The sequence below is a fragment of the Ostrinia nubilalis genome, chromosome 20 (assembly GCF_963855985.1).
Source record: "Ostrinia nubilalis chromosome 20, ilOstNubi1.1, whole genome shotgun sequence".
NCBI classification, from domain to species: Eukaryota; Metazoa; Arthropoda; class Insecta; order Lepidoptera; family Crambidae; genus Ostrinia; species Ostrinia nubilalis.
Genome location: NC_087107.1, coordinates 6063379 through 6086234, shown reverse-complemented (window position 1 = coordinate 6086234; position 22856 = coordinate 6063379). Strand labels below are relative to the sequence as shown.

Sequence of the window (22856 nt, the reverse complement as noted above, 5' to 3'; positions counted from 1 at the left end):
TTAACTAAAACACAAAATTAAATCAATACTTCAATGTCATCAAATCATCAGATTTATTTTTTATTTTTATGATCCCGCACCGGATGGAACAATTTTTTGAACCGATCTTTTGAATTTTCGCGGTTCGTTTCCGCGTGTGATTGATTCCGTATCACACTTTAACTGTTTTTAGTCAGTGGATTTCTAAGATATCAAAAAATTGCTGACGATTTCTATTGAGTCATTGATTTTCTAGCTTTAGACATTTTCAAGATCTCAATCGGAGTTATCGATGAGAGCTATTGACTTTTTTCAAGAGGATAATAACCGGAGCATTATTATGAGCTGTCAGTTCAAAAAATTGAGGTTAGAAAAATTTACAATTTCAGAACGAATATTTCACATAACCCACTTTGGTGATTATTTTCTTTTGTGTTTTTGGTATGTTTGTGTTGTATTTTATTACATTTTTTGTGAGAAAAAGTCGCAGACAGGTTGAGTAACCTTTGTAATAATGTCTTAGATATATAGGTGTATTGTGTGTTGCGAGGAATAGCATAAATTAATGGAGTTGAAGGTCTGGGTCGAGGGGATACAAAGGATTGTTTGTGGGGTCACCGAGACCACAACTTGTCAGGTCAGTGTAGAATTTCTCTAATTAGTCGATTTACGTGATAAGTATGTTTTGAGAGCGAAGTTTCTCTTGGTTTCGTTTTTTATTGAATAAAGATTGACGCCGTTTGCATTCCAGGATGTAGTGTTTGCGTTGGCTCACGCCACTGGCAAAGTGGGCAGGTTCACCCTCATTGAGAGATGGAGGAATAATGAACGGCTATTGGCTCCCCAAGAATATCCTCTGAAGGTGAGGTGCCCAATTTTTCATAATAACAAAATATTGACTGCTAAAAATACATTCTAATTCAACTGAAATAATGTAATGTTAGGATATAGAATTTTATCATGAGATGACATGTTGCTGGCAGGTTTTATTTTAAAAGTAAACAGCTATAGAATAAAGTTTGAAAATAATGACAGGTGTAGAAAAGCAAGAAAATGTGACATTGTGTCATTGTATTATTGAATTTCGATAGATTCAGTTGTAAAGGTTTTAATATTTAATATGTAATAGATTTTGATAATATTTTAATAATAAAGTGTGTGTGAGTATTGAAGTGGCGTTATTATGATTGAATAACCTCCCAGAAGTTGTGTGGAGAGGCACACTCCTCGAACAGGTTATGGGCCCAGCGTACGAACCCAGAGGGCTGTAAGAATTATCTCTTGAATAAGAAGAATGAAAGTTAAAGATCTATCCTGATTTTGTTTTGGAAAATTTTAAAATAACAATATGTCGGAAGAAAATTTTAAATTATCAACGTTATCGAAAGGAGAAGACTATACAAACTGGAAGAAGAAATTGATATTGTTATTGACAGCGAAAGATATAGATTGTGTTTTGGAAGATAATGCTGAGAGCAAAAAGGATTTTAATAGAAAGGATGCAAAAGCAAGATACATCATAATAAGCTCATTATGTGATAAATTTGTTGTATATGCATTGAATTGCAATACAACAAAAGAAATTTTACAAAAATTTGACACATTATTTCTAGGACATGAAGATACACAGATTTGCCAACTTTTGGAACAATTTTACAAATTCAAATTTTCAAATTCAGATTTGATGATTGACATAGCAGAAATTGAAAACCAAGCAATAAAATTAAGAAATTTGGGTTACAGCATAGACGAAAAACAAATCATGATTAAAATTTTATCAAGCTTACCAGAAAAATTTGCCTTTTTTAGAACTGCGTGGGAGTCAACCCAAACTTCGGAAAAAACACTAATAAATCTACTATCAAGAATAAATCTAGAACTTACTATGCGAAAAGAAAATAAAAATCAAAATTTGGAAAAACCCGAAATGACGCCGTCTACGTCAGCAATAGAAACAAATGACAACGCATTTGTAGTCAAGAGTTGTTTTCAATGTGGCAAGAAAGGACACATTGCCAAGTATTGTCGGCAGAATATGAATGCAAATCGTGGATGGAAAAATAATAACCTGCAATGCTTCAGATGTCTGAAGTTCGGACACAAACATACGGAGTGCAGTCAACAAACGAACTGTATGTACTGCAAGCATAATTCTCATTACACGAAATTCTGTCTACAGCAACATCAGCATGTGAGTAATTTTATTCCTTTAAAAACAACTGTGGACTTCATCCTGGATTCAGGAACCAGTAGTCATATTGTTACGTCTGAAAATTATCTGAATGACAAAGAAGACATAAATTATAGAATTATGACTGCTGATGGAAACATACATCCAGTTAACACCATGGGAAATATTTATACAGACAATATTAATTTTAAGAATGTTTTATGTGTACCCCAACTTAAAAAGAATTTATTATCTGTGTCTAAATTAGCTGATGATAATTATACTGTTAAATTTTACAGAAATAAATGCCAAATCATGGATCAGAACTCTGAGTGTAAGCAGACAGGAGTTCGCAGAGAGGATGGCCTTTATTATGTGAAACTGCCAATGGACATGTCAAAGTCAGTCGTGCATTCGAGGTCAGACAAAACATTCCTTATTAAAGGCTTCTGGCATCGTGCCTTAGGTCATGTACCTATAAACAAGACTAAAGACCTTGTTTTAGGTATAGATAGAAACTTAGTAGATGATGGAGACATCTGCGAAGTCTGCATACAATCTAAGCTTTGTAGAAAACCTTTTAAAACTGTTAGATATAGAGCTACTAAACCTTTAGAAATTATTCACAGTGATATTTGTGGTCCTATTGGAAAGGAAACATGGGATGGCTACAAATATTTTATTACATTTTTAGATGATTATACACATTTTGTTAAAGTATTTCTTCTTAAAAACAAGAACGAAGCTTTTTCTAAAATTTTAAACTTTATCAATTTGGCGGAAAATCATTTTAACACAACAGTTAAAACATTCAGATGTGATAATGGTGGAGAATACACCAGTAACCAATTTAAAACTTATTGTATTTCCAAAGGTATTAATATTGATTATACAATTCCGTATACTCCTCAACTGAATGGTAAAGCTGAACGGTTAAATAGGTCCTTAATGAAACGAACAAGAGCTTTACTCTTTGATATGCAGCTACCACATGAACTATGGGGTGAAGCGGTTTTAACTTCTGCTTATTTATTAAACAGATGTTCAAACACAGTAAACATTAAAACACCGGCGGAGATGTGGTTTAATAGAATACCAAATTTAAAACACTTAAATATTTTCGGATCATTAACATACTTTAAAAATAATTTTCAGTTAAATAAACTTGACTCAAGAAGCAGTAAAGGGCTTTTAGTAGGTTATACTAATAACGGATATAAAATATGGGATCCTTTACATTTTAAAATCTATTATTCAAGAGATGTAACGTTTAATAATAGTAAGAGTGATGTTAGTGAGTTTTTAAAAACGTGTTATAGGGAAGTGAGACTAAGTGATTTAAATAATTTATTTAAAGAAATTAGTGTTGATATTAGTGATGAAGTTATTAATGGTGATATTAATGGTGATATTTGTGATGAAGTTATAAGCGGTGGTGTTGGTAATGAAGAAGTTAATGAAGATATTAGAAATGGTGTTGAAGATAATGGTGTTTATGAAGAAAGAGTTACTGATGTTTTTGAAGATAGAGTTGAAGATGTTGAAGTTGATGGTGGAAATACTGAGAATATTGAAGATTGTATTGAAGAAAATATAAATTTGAGAGGGGAGGTTAGAGAAGATTCAGCTGTTGAAGACAGTGATGGTTTAAGGATTTTACCAAATAGAGAGAGGAGATTACCTTCTAGGCTAATGGATTATGATTTAGAGAGTTCATTTTTAACTTTTACGGAAGTTTTGAGTAGTGTTGATAAAGATTTATGGAAGAAAGCAATTGATGAAGAAAAAGAATCTTTAGAGAAGAATAAAACATGGGAAATTGTAGAAAGACAGGAAGCAGGAAATAGAAAAATAATATCAAGTAAATGGATTTTTACAATAAAGCCTGGTGGAAGATATAAGGCTAGATTAGTGGCAAGAGGTTTTTTACAAAAGTATAACATTGATTATAAAGAAACATATAGTCCAGTGGTAAACACAACAAGTGTTAGATTGTTGTTGGCTATTGCAGCTCAACAAGGGTTTAAAATAAAGCAGTTCGACGTGAAAACAGCATTTTTATATGGGGAATTAAATGAAGATATTTTTATGGAGATACCCTTAGGATACAACATAAAGGACAAAGAAAATAAGGTGTGTAAATTAAAGAAAAGTTTGTACGGGTTGAAGCAAGCGCCACTTATGTGGAATAAGAGGTTGACGGAATTTTTGAAGAAATTGGGATTGATACAAATGAAATTAGATCCATGTGTGTTTCATAATAAAAATAAAAATATATACTTAGCAATTTACGTAGATGATGGTATTTTAATTGGCAAGGATGAGATATGTTTAAATAAAATAATAAATCAATTAGAAACGGAATTTGAAATGCGGAAATTTAACAAAACTGAAAAGTTTATAGGTTTTGATGTGTTAATTGAAGAAAATTTTATAAAAATTTTTCAGGAAAGTTATATAAATCAACTTTTAGATAAATTTAAATACAAAAGCTTAAAAGATAGTAGTCATCCAGATATTTTGATAGATACACATCAAGAGGGGAAAGGTGGTGATGATGATGTGCATCGTTATAGGCAATTAATCGGCTCGTTGTTGTATTTAGTGAACAAAACAAGATTAGATCTGTCGTTTCATGTTGGTTATTGTAGTAGACATCAGGAACATCCTAATTTGAATGATTTTGCAAATATTAAAAACATTTTTAGATATATTAAAAATACAGTTAGCAGTGGTATAAAATATGTTCGTGGCAGCGATCTAAGTTTAAAAGCATATTGTGATGCAGACTTTGCAGGTGATCCTGATACTAGGAAGAGCACGACTGGTTTTGTAGTGTTTTATGGTGGTGGTCCAATTCACTGGTGTTCTCGCAAACAGTCAGTAACTGCTTTGTCTAGTACTGAGGCTGAATATATATCTGCAGCCGAGTGTATAAAAGATCTGCTTTACATTCAGAGTTTGATTCATGAGTTGACAGGGGAGTTACCAAAAACACAATTGTTTGTTGATAATCAATCAGCAATAGTTTTGATTAAAAACGGAATCTTAAATAGGAGGAGCAAGCACATTGATGTTAAATACCATTTTATTAAGGAGAAATTAGATAAAAATTTATTAGAAATTTATTATTGTCCTACTAAAGACAATTTGGCTGATATTTTAACTAAACCACTGGATAGAACAAAGTTTTTGAGACTTAGACAATGTATAGTGAGTGATACATAGTGGACATTTGTGATGTGACGAATTATGTAGGTTTATTAGGATATAAGGTTTTTGGGAGTTAACTTGAAATTTTAATTTTAAGTTAGTTATGTAAGGTGTTTAGGTTAATTAATTCAAAAGTATATTTGTTGTATGGTTGTATTGGGTAAGTTAGTTAAGTTGGGTTTTAAGGAGTAGATAGGTAGTTGTTATGATTATACAGTGTGTCCGGGCATGTAGTGATCAAACTTTATGGGCCAAATCTAGGGACAATTTTATCGATAAAAATACTTCAAATTTGGGGCTTGACCCATTTATCGCAAAATTACAAGGATTTAAGTTTTTAATTTTTAGTTTTCACCTCTTCCTTCAAAAACAAGTGAAAGCGTGGGTAGCTTAACATTAATAAGCAAATATTTTATATCATGCGATAGCCAATAAAATTATCTATTAGCAAAAGTAGAAAACAGATACAAGTTTCATACATTTTAATGAAGTAAGAATGGATTTAATTAGGAAAAAACATGACTTTTTTCACTTCTTTTTCAGTTATTTTCCAACACAAGAAAAACCAGGTCGTTAAGGTATGTTTTATTTGCTTTGTATTATTAGTATTTGAGCTATTCTACAAAACGAATGTAAATTTATTAGTCTACGTCTATTAGTTTCGACGTAACTGTTGAACAAAGATACCCCTTCCCCGCGGTTTCCATAGTAATCGGAATAGGTTGTGTGATTCTTTCAGGCAGTGCATTTTCGCATGTCGCGTGCGCTATGGAAACCGCTGGGAAGGGGTATCTTTGTTTAACAATTACGTCGAAACTAATAGACGTAGACTAATAAATGTACATTCGTTTTGTAGAATAGCTCTAATACTAATAATACAATGCAAATAAAACATACCTTAACGACCTGGTTTTTCTTGTGTTGGAAAATAACTGAAAAAAAAGTGAAAAAAGTCATGTTTTTTCCTAATTAAATCCATTCTTACTTCATTAAAATGTATGAAACTTGTATCTGTTTTCTACTTCTGCTAATAGATAATTTTATTAGCTATCGCATGATATAAAATTTTTGCTTATTAGTGTTAAGCTACCCACGCTTTCACTTGTTTTTGAAGGAAGAGGTGAAAACTAAAAATTAAAAACTTAAATCCTCGTAATTTTGCGAGAAATGGGTCAAGCCCCAAATTTGAAGTATTTTCATCGATAAAATTGTCCATAGATTACGCCCTTAAAGTTTGATCACTACAAGCCCGGACACACTGTATAAAGATAAAATTCAGAGGGGATGTTAGGATATAGAATTTTATCATGAGATGACATGTTGCTGGCAGGTTTTATTTTAAAAGTAAACAGCTATAGAATAAAGTTTGAAAATAATGACAGGTGTAGAAAAGCAAGAAAATGTGACATTGTGTCATTGTATTATTGAATTTCGATAGATTCAGTTGTAAAGGTTTTAATATTTAATATGTAATAGATTTTGATAATATTTTAATAATAAAGTGTGTGTGAGTATTGAAGTGGCGTTATTATGATTGAATAACCTCCCAGAAGTTGTGTGGAGAGGCACACTCCTCGAACATGTAATGTACTTACTACTAACATGAGACATCAATATTATAGTGATTTATGATATCATTCTTTATTTTATTTTAGATTCTCATGAAATGGGGTGAATATTCTAATGATATACAGTTTATTCTGAGACGTTCTGATTCTAGTAATAATCAGAAACCACAATCTTCTAATAACTCAAGATCACCAGTTGGGAATGGGTTTGTAACTTACCTTATAATTTATCCAAGCTTTTATGTATTTTATTTTCAACTACTTCTGAAGTCAAAAGGCTTCTTATAACAACATAAATAATACTAGCATTATACCTACATTTTTTATGTTTAAAACAAGTCTAGATTTGCAGTTCCAACACTTCCAACAGTCATACTAATAATAATTTACATAGTGCCTTCCAGCCTTCAGTACAATACATAATCTATCAAACATTAACTTTTATTACACAATGTAATGTGAATAATGTTATTCACATTATTTTATTCACACTTTCACTAAATTACAAGACATGAGTGTTATTGTTAAGCATTCATTTTTATGATGACTAAATTGATGTGAAAGTTTTACCAAGAAGTGATACTATTATCACTATGATCTTGGGCAATCCGTACCATGACTAATCATGGTACAAATTGCACAATGATTTTGTATAACTATAAAGTTTTTCTTTAAAACTTTAAGCACTATTTTATCAGTAATATTACAACCTTAAAGTACCTACTCATTTAATGCATTACTTTTACAGCAACCATAATGTTTCTAATCCCAATATATTGGACAGCCAGAGTTCACCAAATAGGCTTAACGCAACACCAACATATAGCAATAGTAACGTAAATAACTCATCGCCTGGGAATCCGGTTGGAGTAGTCAAGGGCGTGCAACAAGCTAAAACACCAGAGTCCAATAGTCCTGTATTAAAAGATGTGCCACCTTATAGGTAAGATGATATTGTTGATGATGGTGGAACGTTTTGAAAATGATTTAATATGCACGCTTCAGTGTTTTAGGTCTAGGATGCATACCCAAATAGTAACACAATGAGTACATACAAATAGTTTTACCACCATTACTTCAAATTAAACTAAGGAAGGAGATAGTTTCACTGTGCTTATGATGGACTAAATGTTAAAATTTTGTATGGTTTTGGATTCTTTATTGTATGTAGCTTTCTAAGGCACTTATTGCTTGCATATACTGCAAACCATGTGATATAGAAATATAAGACTGTCCCATATTTTGTTGCTCCAGAGAGCCGCCACCTCCATACCGATCACCACCGCCGCCGTCTCAAGCCATACGCAAATCGCCGACGCGCGGGCGCGGCAATCGCTCGGCTCACATGTCTCCAGTGAACTTGCCCGAAGAGCCGGATCCCAGGAACCCGGAGGCCGTCAGTTACAACAGCCAGTATAGGGAACTTGTGTCGCTGGTGAACTATCAGCGAGAGAAACTGTCCAGTCAGCAGGTTGATCTTATTAAGGTGAGGATGATATCAAACCCTCTGTAATAGTTACTTGTGTAAATCTACTTAACTTGACTTAAGGTCCTATGCCCCCTAGACGGGGCAGAGGGCGTCCACAACAGTCCTCCATCGCGTTCGGTCTTGAGCTTTGACTAAAGACTCAAGCTAAGACTAAAGAATATTACCTAAGACTGTCAAGTTATTTATCTAAGGCTCTTTTATCATGAATGCGTCAAAGCTTTAAGAGTCATTTAGATACTATAAAAACTGTTTTATTCCTCAGTATGATGCAGAGATTGGATACTGGGAAAACAAGGGGCGGGAACAAGAAAGGCAAGTGGAACTTCTGCAACAACAGATCAGCTCAGCTGATAATCAACTACGCATTAGCACTGAGCAGGTAAAATTTTTTTCTATACTTAATATTATTTTTAACATTTTTATTATGTTAAAAATTGCATTTTGGACATGGAAATATTTAACACTGCACATATTCCATTTTCATTGAATACCCCTTTTATTATTTTAGGTTCAAGCACTGACTTATGTTGAAGAGGAAAGTGAGATTGTGAAACAGAATGAGAAGACCCTAAAGTCTGAAATAGTCCTGGTGAGATCTAAGTTAGCCAACTGTGAAACAGAACTGCTACAGTGTAAGAATAAGATTAGAAAGTTGATGGAGGAAATTCATAATGAACAAAGAATAATAAATAGTCGTCAGCAAGAAAATAGGTAGGTTTACTTTACAATTCCAATTTATTATTTTACTTCACATACTGAATTTCTGACTATTTAATGCATGTTAACAGGCTAGTGTCGGCTTCATTGCCTTCAATAAAACTTTTTGTTTTAAATTCATAGACAAGCATTGGAGAGATCAATGCTCGCCGAAATGGAGAATCTGCAGAGTCAGATCCAACAAGCGAAGCATGCCACCGAAATTAACCACCTTACTGCCGAAAACCTCAAGCGAGAGGTAAGCTACATAATATCCCGTCTTAACCCCTTAGGGGTTGAATTTTGCAAAATCCCGTGGGCCGTCCGTCTTAGTGACCACCTAGATTCTAAAAAGAACCCCCATGCAAAATTTGAGACTCCTAGCGCTTGTAGTTTCTGAGATTTCGTGATGAGTGAGTGAGTGAGTCATTGACCTTTCGCTTTTATAGATATAGAAGATTTATATAGGCCCTATAAAGAATCCAAGAATACTGACACATTGTTAGCATTTTAAGATCTGTGTGTCACTTGCCTGCATCTCGTTAAAAATAAAATAATATCTTTATTAGGTACAGTCCCATAATTTTTTTATTGAATTTTTTGTTTAATAAAATTATAAGTTATTAAATTTTTTTGCAGGTTGGTGTCTTAGAAGATGCCATAATGGAAAAGAAGCGGCAAGTGGAAAGACTGGTTCAAGAGATGAAAGAAGCCAATCTTCAGAGCTTGACTGGTAGTGTCGACGAGCTTCGGCATCCACTTGATGGTAATAATATTTTGTGACACCAATTTACAAGTACTAAAATTAGAAGAATGTTTATTATTAGAACAACTGCTTAGGTCTATCACGATGACTGTAGTATTCTAGACACGACGATGGTACTATCTACAAAGTCATGAATAATTCTAGATTTGCAATATAATACTGTTTTGTTTGTACATCGTTTTTTTAGTCACTTCAAAAACAAGGTCATCAAAATTAGCAACAAAGGGCATAAAATACCGTTATAAAATTATGAGGCAAAAAAAACCTTTAATTTCAATGACTTGTTTATATTACAGGGCTGTGCAAAGCTGGTAGTGCCCGGCGAATAATAGGCTCGCCTAGACAACTGGAGAACGCAGCACCAACAAACAAGAATCCACATGGAGTGTGGGTATAAATACAAGCCAGGACCGTGTCGAGGTCACAATCCTTTCATTTGCCAGCAGATCTTAATAATTTACTCGTGAAGTTCCCCCTATTTACTTGCTAGATCTGATTTACATTTAATGCATTTTAATATTTGGATCTCTATGGAATAGTTGGTCTAATGTAATTCACAAATATAAATAAGGGGCGTGCACATAGGCAACTTTAAAACTACACTCGCGAGCAAAACTATGGAATCACTTACATGAAGTTGTTTCCACGCGATCTTGTGTACTAACGAATTTGTTAGTAACAAAAAAAGTGGCACCATTTTAAAGATTAAACTTTTACCTTTAAATTGATATCAAATTCATTTAAATCACACCGGTATTTAAAAAGATATCCCGGCTGATGTGAAGAAGTAAGGAAAAAGACATGTATCAACTGTTTTATGCGTCGCGAGTTGCGGCCTACTTACCCCCTATAAAAACACGTGTTTTCGGATTTTTGCTTTCACACGTTGATCCATACACATCTCCGCTTTTTTGACACTTTACCTGGGATTCTACACCTACAGAAGCAGCACAAATCGTTGCACTATTGCAAGAAGGGCTCAGCCAGCGGGCTGTCGTAAGTCAGCTCCACATAAGCCAGTCCTGGGTTTCGAAAGTTTTAAGACGGTTTCGGGAGACTGGTGGCTTTATCCCGAGACCAAGTTCTGAACAGCACCGGTGCATATCGCAGAGGGATGACCGTTTTTTCATGTCAACCTCTCTATGAAATCATCATTTGAGTGGTATCGACGTCCAGCAAGAGCTCAGAAATGTTTGTAGGATAGCTGTTAGCATGTGGACAGATCGTCTAAGATATAAGCAATAGAATTTGACTCCAAAAAGGCCTGCCACAGGCTCGAAACTGAGACGGCAGGTCACCGACAAGCACGCTTTCAATTAACTCGCACTTATTTTGATGGGTAGGCGAGTAATGGAGGCGAGTTTTGTTCTCCGATGAATGCAGACTGTGTTTGCAGTGCAGCAGTTGAAGAGGTCGGGTCTATAGGCAGCCTGAAACAGTGGCTTATGGGGGTGGCTTGCTCGACTTCCCATCGAGATGTGTACGAGCAAATTGAAAGCGTGGCTATCGGTGACCTGCCGTCTGTTTCGAGCCTGTGGCAGGCCTGTTTGGAGTCAAATTCTATTGCTTATATCTTAGACGATCTGTCCACACGCTAACAGCTATCCTACGAACATTTCTGAACTCTTGCTAGACGTCGATACCAGTCAAATGACGATTTCATAGAGAGGTTGACATGAAAAAACGGTCATCCTTCTGCGATGTGCACTGGCGCTGTTCAGAACTTGGTCTCGGGATAAGGCCACTAGTCTCCCGAAAGCGTCTTAAAACTTTCGAAACCCAGGACTGGCTTATGTGGAGCTGACATGCGACAGCCCGCTGGCTGAGCCCTTCTTGCAATAGTGCAAGGATTTGTGCTGCTTCTGAAGGTGTAGAATCCCAGGTAAAGTGTCAAAAGAAGCTGAGATGTGTATGGATCAACGTGTGAAAGCAAAAATCCGAAAACACGTGCTTTTATAGGGGGTAAATGGGCCGCAACTCGCGACGTATCAAACAGTTGATACATGTCTTTTTCCATACTTCTTCACATCAGCCGCGATATCTTTTTAAATACTGGTGTGATTTAAATGAATTTGGTATCAATTTAAAGGTAAAAGTTTAATCTTTAAAATGGTGCCACTTTTTTTGTTACATACTAACAAATTCGTTAGTACACAAGATCGCGTGGAAACAACTTCATGTAAGTGATTCCATAGTTTTGCTCGCGAGTGTAGTTACTGCCTACCAGGTAACAAATGTCTGTCACTCCAAACAATGTTAAAACATCAGTCGGCATAACAGTATTTAAGGCGCGTATGAATTTATGAGACATAAATTTAATCAAATTATAGGATACCTATACAACAGTATGTTCTTACTAGTTATACCTAAAATATTTCAGTTTGTACCTACATTTATTTTATTATTATTTGTGTTCAAATTAGTGTCATATTGAATTCTATTGTCACAAAATGAATGTGTGCATTATTTAGCTATTTTATAGTTGTAAGTTTATAGATTATGTTTGAATATTTTTGCCTAATAGTAAAAGTATTATTATCTTGCCCTATACTCTACGCATTTGAAAATGTTAGGTAAGTTTGAATAATTTACTGGTTTTATTTGAGTATTAAATTGTGTGCTTTTATTATTTAAATATATTTTTAACATAATATAATCACATTGCTATTGTAGAATGATTATATCTGAAGTACTTATGTACCTACTGAAGATAGGTCACTCTACGGTTTACTCTTTCCACTGGTTGCCCAAAAATAGACTCCTAATTACCAAACCAACGGCAGGTTCGTAATGAAACATCCCTTTAACACGATGTCTACTATCTCTAACTAAATGCCAGTTTATCTCTCTCTATCTTCGGAAGTTTGTAAAACTTTCGTTTGAATAATATAAGAGCAGTGCCATGTTTTCGCGATATTTAGTGATGGATGAAAATACTTTCTGGCTGGGTTTTACTATGAAGCGCAATGAATGTATTTCTTCATTCATAGATTAGAGATAGTGAACAGTCGCCGAATGAATATTATGTATGTATTATACATAAATTTGTAGCCGAGATATTCACCTCTACTTAGTACATTAAATAAAAATAGATTTTAAAAATCTTTTACCAATTGATATCTTTTTAAGAATATTTTTAGTAGAAAATGGTAGCATTGAATTTTATCTTTAGTATCTCTGAACTGTGTATGGAACAATTTTATTAGAAGGGTCTTTTGAGACGTACTGTTTAACTATTGCAATATAGAAATAATTATATTGATAATAATAATCTAGTCGAAAATATAAGCCATTGCAATATATTATAAACCAACTTTTAAACATTTTTAACAATGAACACGGCATTTATGAGGTTAATGATATTCAGAATTAAAAATTGTATTCAGCATAATAGGATGTAATGTATTAGACTCGAATTATAGATATTTATACACGTTTATAGGGACATTATTATTGCTGTGCATGACAGTGCATGGTTACTAATAATTATACTAAGTAGAAAATTGTAATTCATGTATTGAATAAAATTGTACTAAATTGATAAAAGTAGTTTATTTCCATACCCAAATACTTATGTGTTATTGTAGTTGTCGCTGGAAACCAATGATCATAATTTATGATTCAGCAGCTTTTGAGAGGTACATGGAAACATACACAAATTATTCTGGAATGTAACAACAGGAAAAAAAAAATGATTCCACGGTAATGTTATAGAAGTTGGTGTTCGATAGAACTAGTGGGAATAGAATAGACAACAGTATCCCTACTTGAATTAAGAGTAGGTAGATTTATGCATCTCTAATACAAAGATGTTGGATGTAGATATTATTATATCCAGCGTAGTTTGTCGTTCGTTATGGCGAGATTATCGTGTTGGTTGATTATTTATTATAGGTACTATGTTTTATGATCGCAATAAAACAACAGATTTTTCCTAAAACTTTTATATTTATTTCAAATATATCCATCTTGGCAACAACTATGATAAAGTTGATACTTTTACAATAGCTGTCGAATATGTATCGCGCTAAATCACAACGCAGTAATAAATATAAATGTTTCATCACGACAAAAAATATATTACAATCAATACTGAATCCACGTATTGAAGCACATTTAAATATTATTAACAGTCACTTAGTGGAAAGGTCATGCGTGATTGAAATAAAACTATGTAAAAACTTTTCAAGTTTTCTATTGAAAGATGATTAAATGCTGTCTGTACCATTTCCATTATGCATAATATTTTATCTTACAGTTAATAAAAAGTTTATTGTAAGTTTTTCCAATACACCTACATAATACAAATGACTGATTTCGAGGTCAGTAAGTTAGTATTATGGCTTTGTTATCTAATAGTAGCAAATTTTTCTGAGATACAAAATAAATTACATGGAATAAATCTTCACTTTCTATTATTATTTCAACTTAAAGAGATTCTTCTGAACAATCAAGCATTTATATAATTATTAAGACTTCTATCTTCATCATACATTAAAAATCGGAATCATTTACATAAAATCGAAATCACATTTCAAATATCTTGATAAGTGTTTTAGGCGGACGATCCGTCTAAACAGTATGGACCGAAAATGAGCTGATCGTGCCTTTGGGGCATCACACGTAGACTCGAACAAATATTTTACATCAAATTTGGAATCACTGGTAATTCAGTTATTGCGTTTTCAGCGGTCGCCATACATTAGTAAGGCACATCACTCATTAAAGATCCATGGACGCCTTAACCTAGCGTTTGAGTAATCACTATGCTTTCTCCTCCTTTTCCCTGTTATACCGTTCTAGTTCTTTTAGGAATTGTCCTTTGGGTTTCATCACATTGGGCCGGTCGCCGCGGCACTTGGGGCAAAACCACTTGCCCTTGGGCTTGGTGGTGAGGGACACGCAGGAGAAGTGGAACCACTCGATGGGGCAGAGGTCGTTGTCGCAGAGGATCATCTCGCCGAAGGAGATCTGGTCGCACAGGCAGTAGCGCGGCTCGTCCGGGTCGATGGGGTCCGTGTCGCCGGGCGGCGTCTCCGAGCGCTGCGTCGCTTGCCGCGCTTTGCGCTTTTTCTTTTTGCCGATACCTGAAATTAGTAATGAGTATTAATTTAATACAAATGATTTGTAAAAACACGTTTTTAAATTATGCAACTATGCGTAATTAAAATGATCGTAATTACGCATACGAAAACGTGTAATTACACATGGACTTATACACAATGATGAGATAAACTCGCACGTCATTATGTTGCTGTCGCGCTCGCACACTCACTGTGGGCGCGCGTCGCACAGTCGCGACAGCAATATAATTACGCGCGAGCGATAAGGATGGGTAGCTTGGGGTCATTGGACGGGTTTCTACGTGCTCACGGACCAGGCTTTATAAAAGAATACTTGTTAATTTGACCATAGCTGGGCACCGTTAATCAAATAGTTAACTTCGTTAATCGTTAAACCGTTAATAAAAAAATTAACTTCGTTAAACGTTAAAACGTTACATTTCGGAAGATCTAACGTAAGTTAACGTTAAGAGCGTTGTAGCAAAAAGTTGGCGTTCGAATTTTAGGTTTTTATTGCTTGACGTCGCGTAGTGAGTGCGCAAACTGCATTTATCTGTACAATTTCAACGCTGCGTCGACTAAACGATCTTAATCCATAGTTGTATCGTACCTAAGACAGTACATCATACATAATAATAAAGAAATAGTGTATAATTTACCTATTAGATTTTTTCTCAGATCAGACTTTTAGCAAAATCAAGTTACGTAATTAATGTATTTTTTACACTAGTAAATCCCGCGACAAGTTTTTAATCTTTAAATTGAGCAAAGTAATAAGTTGATGGGTTTGAAAGAATTTATGTTTTATTTTATTATTTTTACAGCATCAAAAGCTTGTTTATGAAAAATATTTACTATTTAAATTTTACTTTTGACTTTTTAGTTTTTATGATGCGGGATGGAAAAATTAAAATTTATTCTGATTTTGTGACGTTTCCGCACATAAATATGGATAGGTTATATAAATAGAATGAAATGTATGAAAACAAGCGTGCCATTTTTTAAACATTATCTATAATATTGTGTCCATCAAAGAGCTCGTAACTATACATCGTAAGTGCCATTCAAATTATTATCTAAAAGTTAATAATAAATATTTAGTTTTTGTAAATCTAAACAAGTCAGGAAATCAAAGAGGTAAATACTGATATCATTGTGATTTTATAGAATTTATTATTATAAACCACGGTCGTATAGTGCTAAAAAATCAGAGGTAACTTTAAGATTCTTATCCATAGAGCAAAATTTATCTAATCGTGTTTTTAAACAGTTATCCCATTAGGTACACATGTGTTCTGTAATACAAACCCATCAAAAACAATACTTGTCAAAAAACCAAGTCTCACTACTCAGTTGTTCTACGGTAAAAAGTTGTGAGATCCATGTAATACCAAGTCCTTTCCAGGAAATCATTAACGCTTTACATAAATATATTGACTTGGCCATCGCATGAAAACACGTGTAAATTAAATTATTTAGTGCGAAAGAAAATGAAATTTTGCATGCCTGTGTTGACATGCAAAATTTCAGCTCAATGGGAAAACGGGAAGTAAGTAAATTTTAAGTTGCAAGATTTTACAACTCCAGACGTCAAAGAAAATAAAAGCTTGTAGATAGCTTTACAAAGAAAAGAAAGATTTATGAAGAAAATAAAAAGTACTGTCTACGATACATTTGTTAGGCCGTGTTGCACCGTCTTACTTTAACATTGACATCAAAATTTTGGATGTCAAAAATCTGTCTAACATAAAACACCGGTTATTGTCAGTTAGGGTCAAAGTTAGGTGGTGCATCTCAGCCTTAGTGTATTTTAATTAAATTTAATACAAATAAGGATGACGAAAATAATCGATAAGTGATCTCACTCGAATATTTCTTATAGTAGGTATACAAGATGTCGAACAAATGGTTACTTACTGAAAAAGTGCTTCATGAGACCTAGCAAACGGCATCAATAATATGTTTAAGAACAAACTGAATCTATTCAAAAAACCTATATTTCCAGCTTTCATACATTTAATACAGTTACAAACAAACACGAAATCAATGGTTTCTGAGAATTCTGAGTGCCTTAATGCCGTCCCCTTTATCTGTTCATTTAGTATTTATTAATTAGTATCTCTTGATAACATTGTAGCAAGTTAAACCTAAAATCACGTTTTCCGTAAATAATTTAAATAAGAATGCAATTTACGAGTTTGTTGTTTGATTATTATATATTACTCAATTAAAAATTTAAATTTAAAAAATTAACACTTCTAATATGGTAGGTATGGCTGGCGGCATACATTTAGTATGAAATTCGGAAACATTGAATTTTCGCATAGATCCAGTTTATTCTTTGACCTATTTATTGTTATTGTTTTAAAGAGCTCATGAAGCACTTACAGGAACAGTAAACAGTTTCTCGATATCTTGTATAATTAAAAATCAAGTGAAATCACTTATCGTTTCCACCCTGTACCTATACTTTTAAAAATAAACTCATTTTATACGTTCATTTGTATAAGTATCTACAATACAAATACCTAACCAACTTAGTTGACGTTTTATAAAACTATTTGTCTAAGTGGCATCGAGCGACCGCTGGTGGATTTGCCATTTACCTGACTTACCCCTTTATTACTAAACGTTTAATATCAGATGAATAGTTACGCACCAATTTCTTTCATTCAGTCGTCAGTAACTGAACTTTCGGAAAAACATGACGAAGCGTTGTGTGACCATACAGACGCTATTCAACTTTTATTAGTAAGGAAGAGTATATTTATGTTGGTAGAAACACAATAGCATAGACTAATGTTTTGACACCCTGTTAAATTTTTTATTAGTCATTTATTTTTTCCTGACCAAACAGATACCATAATAATATGTTTTATATATTCTACCCATATTCTGTAAGTAAAATAATAAAAAGTTTGAAAAGAAAGGAATTACAAGTCCGATTTACCTAAACAAATAAATTAAAAATACTCGCGGATCAAAAGTACTCAATCATACTACAATTTACGAAAAAATCACGCGTGACGCATATACGTCAGTGGACAGTCAACTGACATAGACCCGGCGTCTACGAGTGCCAAAGCACGACTGATTTATGCCATTTGATGCACCCGATTTTATAGTATTTTCAAATTAATTTTTCATTTGAAGATTGAAGATAGATATTTTTTCTTTTTCACACAATAATAGTACTATGTTTCTTCTTAAGTATAAAGTAGTTTATGTAGCCAAATGACTTTTAGATTATGAGATGTGACCTGTTTTCTTGCAGTAATTTTCTCGAATTTTGACTATCTTAGACATGATAAAAATGCATTTTAATGAATTAAACATCAAAATTTTCTCAATACACTTTCTTCTTCAGGGTATGCTTATTCTAATGAATACATTCTATCTTCTTACTTAGAAATAAATTTGTTGTAATATTAGTTCAAAGTTGTGCCTTCGCGAGTTACCTGGAAATCGGGCTTTCGAAATTCGCTGTTTTCGTAGGCAAAAATCCAAATTGAACGAGATTTTGTCAATAGACATTCCGTAAAAACGTATGATAATTACGATGATAATAAGTCAAAAGAAGCTATAACAATAAATTATATGACTAAAATCATTTCGAAATCTGCCAAATTCTCGATTTCTGCATGAAAAATGTGACAACGCTCTTAATCCGTTAACACATGATAATAAAACGAAAAAAATAATTGTATGCAAGGTTCAAATAATTTCGAAAGCTTGTATCGCGCATGGAATTTATTCCTCTTTTATGTTTGCGCTACAAGCTTTCGAAATTGGCTAGTTCAGTGATTCGTCCCACAACAGGTTCGTCCCACTGTGACAAATACAAATACAGATATTGTTAACAAATTCATGTTTTCTTTTATTTCATTGACTTTCTGACGGTACTAAATCTCATTATGTTAAAGAATAAATTAAATGGGACGAATCCAGAAAGAAAAATATATATTTTTTTGAATTTAGTGTTTCGTCCCAGTGGGACGAACGTGTTGTGGGACGAATCACTGAACTAGCCTCGAAATTATTTGAACCTTGCATAAGTACAATTATTTTTTTCGTTTTAGTACAACTCCATTTCAGAATAAAAGCTTGTTTTTAAAAAGTTTTTTAATTATTATAATTTTATTTTACATTTTTTAGTAGTATCTCAATCTCAGAGCCTTGGTTCAATTACAATACAATTTAGCACCAAAGTGCTCGAAAAGACAAATCCAGCAAACCCAAACTCGATAAGTTTCCAAGGTTTCGTTTAGGAATTCCTATGGCCACCTCCTGACTCCATCATCAGGACCCTGGACATCATCTAGTACTAAAGTGCTCGAAAAGACAAATCCAACGAACCCAAATTCGATGCAATGCCGCTGTTTAATTTAAGAGCCATATGGCCACCTCAAGACTCCATCATCAGACCAGATCAATGGTACTATAATATTACATAAGTATACCAAATTTCAGCTCAATCGGTTGAGGAAAACTGGTCTTAAATTCAGTTGCAAGAGTTGTCCCACACATACTAACAAATGTTGTTAGTGATCGGGTGGAAGCCCGAACGTACTTGTCAGAACTAGTTTTTCTAGCGTTTTTCAGCGTACCTGCTGTATGTTTTTTGGTAAATAGTAGGTACTGGATTAACGATTAACGGACTTAGGATAATTTAACGGAAGTTAACGAGTCCGTTAACATTTTTTAAAGTTAACTTAAAAGTTAATCCGTTAATAGAAATGTTAACTTCGTTAATTAACGATTAACGGATTAACGAGTTAATGCCCAGCTATGAATTTGACTTGGTGAAAATGAAAGACAGTAGACATTTCGACATTTGACGCTAAGTTAGGGCCTGTCACTGGGCGGTGGATGACACTAAATACCTCAGTGGTCAATTTCCACCTAACATGCGATTGACCACCGATGGTAAACGTCACCAAGTCTGTACCAGCCTAGTGGCAAGGAGCAAAAGGGGCAGAATTGATTTTTACATTTTTTACATGTGTTATGTTTACCTTTCTTGTGGGTAGTGTTATGCGTGTGTCGCTCGCTGTCACGCTCACTAGAGTCGGCGCCGTCAGTGGCCGCGCCTGCCGTCGTGCGAGACCGCCGCGGACGCTTTGACCATCGCTCCCCTGTGAAAAGTTACAAGTGGTTCAGTATGGAGAAACATAATTATGCAAAATGCTTAAAATTTTGATTTTAGGTGATGAGAGCAGAATCTTCACTGGGACTCTCCTTGGTTGTTGTTTAGTAAGCTATAATTTTAAATGACATTATGCCATCAGAAGGTTGTTAAATAGCCTCATAAGCGCCGCGTGCTGCACCGCGGGCGCCGCGCTCTCCTTCTCACGGGCTGTGACGTCAGTTAGGTCAGCTGGTTGCTAGTAAAGACTGACCTCCCGCCTTGTCCTTGTCGGGCTTCTCCTTGTCCTTGTCGCTGGCCCGCTCGAGCGGCGGCGGCGGCGGCGCGTGCTGCACCGCGGGCGCCGCGCTCTCCTTCTCGCGGGCTGGCTCACTGGCTGTGACGTCAGTTAGGTCAGCTGGTTGCTAGTAAAGACTGACCTCCCGCCTTGTCCTTGTCGGGCTTCTCCTTGTCCTTGTCGCTGGCCCGTTCGGGCGGCGGAGGCGGCGGCGCGTGCTGCACCGCGGGCGCAGCGCTCTCCTTCTCGCGGGCTGGCTCACTGGCTGTGACGTCTTAGGTCAGCTGGTTGCTAGTAAAGACTGACCTCCCGCCTTGTCCTTGTCGGGTTTCTCCTTGTCCTTGTCGCTGGCCCGCTCGGGCGGCGGCGGCGGCGGCGGCGCGTGCTGCACCGCGGGCGCCGCGCTCTCCTTCTCTCGGGCTGGCCACTGGCTGTGACGTCAGTTAGTTGCTAGTAAAGACTGACCTCCCGCCTTGTCCTTGTCGGGCTTCTCCTTGTCCTTGTCGCTGGCCCGCTCGGGCGGCGGCGGCGGCGGCGCGTGCTGCACCGCGGGCGCCGCGCTCTCCTTTTCTCGGGCTGGCTCCGCCGGCGGAGCCGCCTCCTCTTTAGCTGTGCCGTTCGTGTTCACGTCCAGGCATGAGACTGGAAAATAGATTTTGAGTGAACACACCAATCTTTATTTTGTAAGTCAACTCATCTTACTGTTTAGCTTGATTTTGGTTATCTGTGCTCTCAAAATTCCACTAAGCATACTAAATACAGTTGTGGTTAATCAATTTCACAATGACGGACAAATTACTGAATGTAAATAGGATGTCACAAGTATGAAATAAATAAAGTACATTACAATCATAAAATGTTGTAGCAGCTCTACAAATGGTGGTAATTTAAAGTAAATGTTGTACTCACTAAGTTTCTTATGGTCAGCATCCAAGGATCTTTGCTTGTTGTCAATAAGGTCCTGCGTCAGCTGTACAACTTGTAGTTTCTCGTCCCCGATCTCCTGAGCAGCCACTAAAGCGGCTTGCAAGCGCAATGCAGCTCTGCTCCTACGCTTCTCCTCTGTGTTCGGCCCAATGCAAACAGCAAGGTGTGTTTCAGCATCACGAAGACATTCTGTATGAAAAATTAAAAATATAATAAAATATATTGAAACACTTCGAATTTTATTAATCACTTTGTTTGCTAATAAGCAATTAGTGATTTGACAATATGTTCAGCCATTAGGAACACTGCAATATGATTTTATGTATATCGATAAGAGTAAATTGAGGTTATATTTAAATACAACCTATAAAAATGCTTGTTTTTAATCTAGTAGGTTTCCTAATGCACTTAATATGTGGGTGTTACACATATGTTTAATCTTAAATAAGTAATGTATAAGTTGTGTGGCATTTAATTGTTTGAATAAGTATCACACCTATGCATGGGTTATAGTAGTAATGTTTATTCAGATTTGGGGCACTCAAATAGAGATGTTTTAGGCTTAAACCAACACGAAATGGTTAAAAAAATTGCCACCTAATCGAAATTATGTCAGATAATGACACAAACCTAAATGAGTTTTTTTAAATAAAATGACTCAAATTGTGTGTAGCTTGGCTTTACTTACGATATGAAATGAAGAAAATAATGTTTGGTAAGCAACAAAAAGACAGAATAGGCCCGTAAATATAGATCTATGTTACTATGCAGGCATGCATAATGAAGCGAGTGACAAACGTCAACACACTTATTTCGGGACTGTTGGATGAATTATATTCTATTTGTACGGCGATAAACTAGATGTGAAACGAAAGCTAACTAAAAGAACAATTAGAATCATAAAAATTACCTCTGTATGTTACGTCAAGCTCTCGTAGTCGAGATAAATGTCGTTGTAGGTCGTTTGGAAGATTTTCTACACAGTCCAAGTAATTTTCAACGTATGTTGCTGAAAGCAACGCTTCGGTAGAAGTTTGGCTCAACATAGTTGAAGTTACAACATAGTTTTTGATATCGAACCACTCAAAAATGAAGAATATTTTACTTTCGAAGCCAATAACAAGTTCACTGCTCAACAACCGTCAAGCATCATAACCATAGACTAAAGATTAAATTATGACAGCTTTAAGACCAAAGACAAAAATAACGTTATTTTAGTAACGGTATTAGAAGCGCGTGTTTTTGTTATTTGCCAAAAGAGAGAGTTATTATGGCCACTCTGCTCTGCGGTGCTCGAAGGTCTTGAGAAATTAATTGTACGCAAACATTATTAATGTTAATTAAGTACGCACGTATGTTAATAATTATAATGATTACAGTGGTGCTGGTAAGAGTAAATACAATAGTTAGTCCTCATTGAAGAGCCCTCCCCTTGGACCTTTGTCATTGGAAACTTGCTATCTTAAAAAATCAGATTTGTTGCCCTTCCTGGTGCAAGCTGGGTATGCCCATGAATTACGGGAATGGTATAAATTATCCAGAGGTTAATTTTGTCTTTCCTG

The 22856-nt window shown here is 35.1% G+C and overlaps 2 protein-coding genes across 3 annotated transcripts; one reads left to right on the top strand and one right to left on the bottom strand.

Moving 5' to 3' along the window:
• The first annotated feature begins 379 nt into the window (after positions 1-379).
• Positions 380-10476, top strand: LOC135081733 (ras association domain-containing protein 8). 2 transcript variants are annotated; one of them, XM_063976517.1, is made up of 10 exons: positions 380-616; positions 731-841; positions 7018-7136; positions 7679-7873; positions 8185-8416; positions 8682-8798; positions 8928-9130; positions 9260-9374; positions 9755-9881; positions 10178-10476. In XM_063976517.1, exons 1-10 carry the CDS (start codon positions 545-547, stop codon positions 10276-10278), a joined length of 1392 nt encoding a protein of 463 aa, XP_063832587.1. In that variant the 5' UTR covers positions 380-544; the 3' UTR covers positions 10279-10476. The 2 variants fall into 2 exon arrangements, with proteins under 2 accessions (XP_063832587.1, XP_063832588.1); XM_063976518.1 differs by lacking the exon at positions 7679-7873.
• A 3333-nt stretch (positions 10477-13809) lies between these two features.
• On the bottom strand, positions 13810-22465 carry LOC135081816 (inhibitor of growth protein 2-like). The gene is made up of 7 exons (XM_063976596.1): positions 22205-22465; positions 21277-21483; positions 20819-21009; positions 20674-20776; positions 20344-20487; positions 19960-20079; positions 13810-14968 (listed from the first exon to the last, which is right to left on the bottom strand). The coding sequence occupies exons 1-7, from the start codon at positions 22338-22340 to the stop codon at positions 14646-14648; spliced, it is 1224 nt and encodes a 407-aa protein (XP_063832666.1). The 5' UTR covers positions 22341-22465; the 3' UTR covers positions 13810-14645.
• Positions 22466-22856: the final 391 nt, after the last annotated feature.

Coding starts and splice junctions, on each gene's coding strand:
- LOC135081816 (XM_063976596.1), bottom strand. CDS start 22,340: ATGTTGAGCCAAACTTCTACCGAAGCGTTGCTTTCAGCAACATACGTT. Junction 21,484..22,204: donor GCTTGACGTAACATACAGAG/GTAATTTTTATG, acceptor TTTTTCATACAG/AATGTCTTCGTGATGCTGAA. Junction 21,010..21,276: donor TGCTGACCATAAGAAACTTA/GTGAGTACAACA, acceptor TCTATTTTCCAG/TCTCATGCCTGGACGTGAAC.
- LOC135081733 (XM_063976517.1), top strand. CDS start 545: ATGGAGTTGAAGGTCTGGGTCGAGGGGATACAAAGGATTGTTTGTGGG. Junction 617..730: donor CCGAGACCACAACTTGTCAG/GTCAGTGTAGAA, acceptor TTTGCATTCCAG/GATGTAGTGTTTGCGTTGGC. Junction 8,417..8,681: donor AGCAGGTTGATCTTATTAAG/GTGAGGATGATA, acceptor TTTATTCCTCAG/TATGATGCAGAGATTGGATA.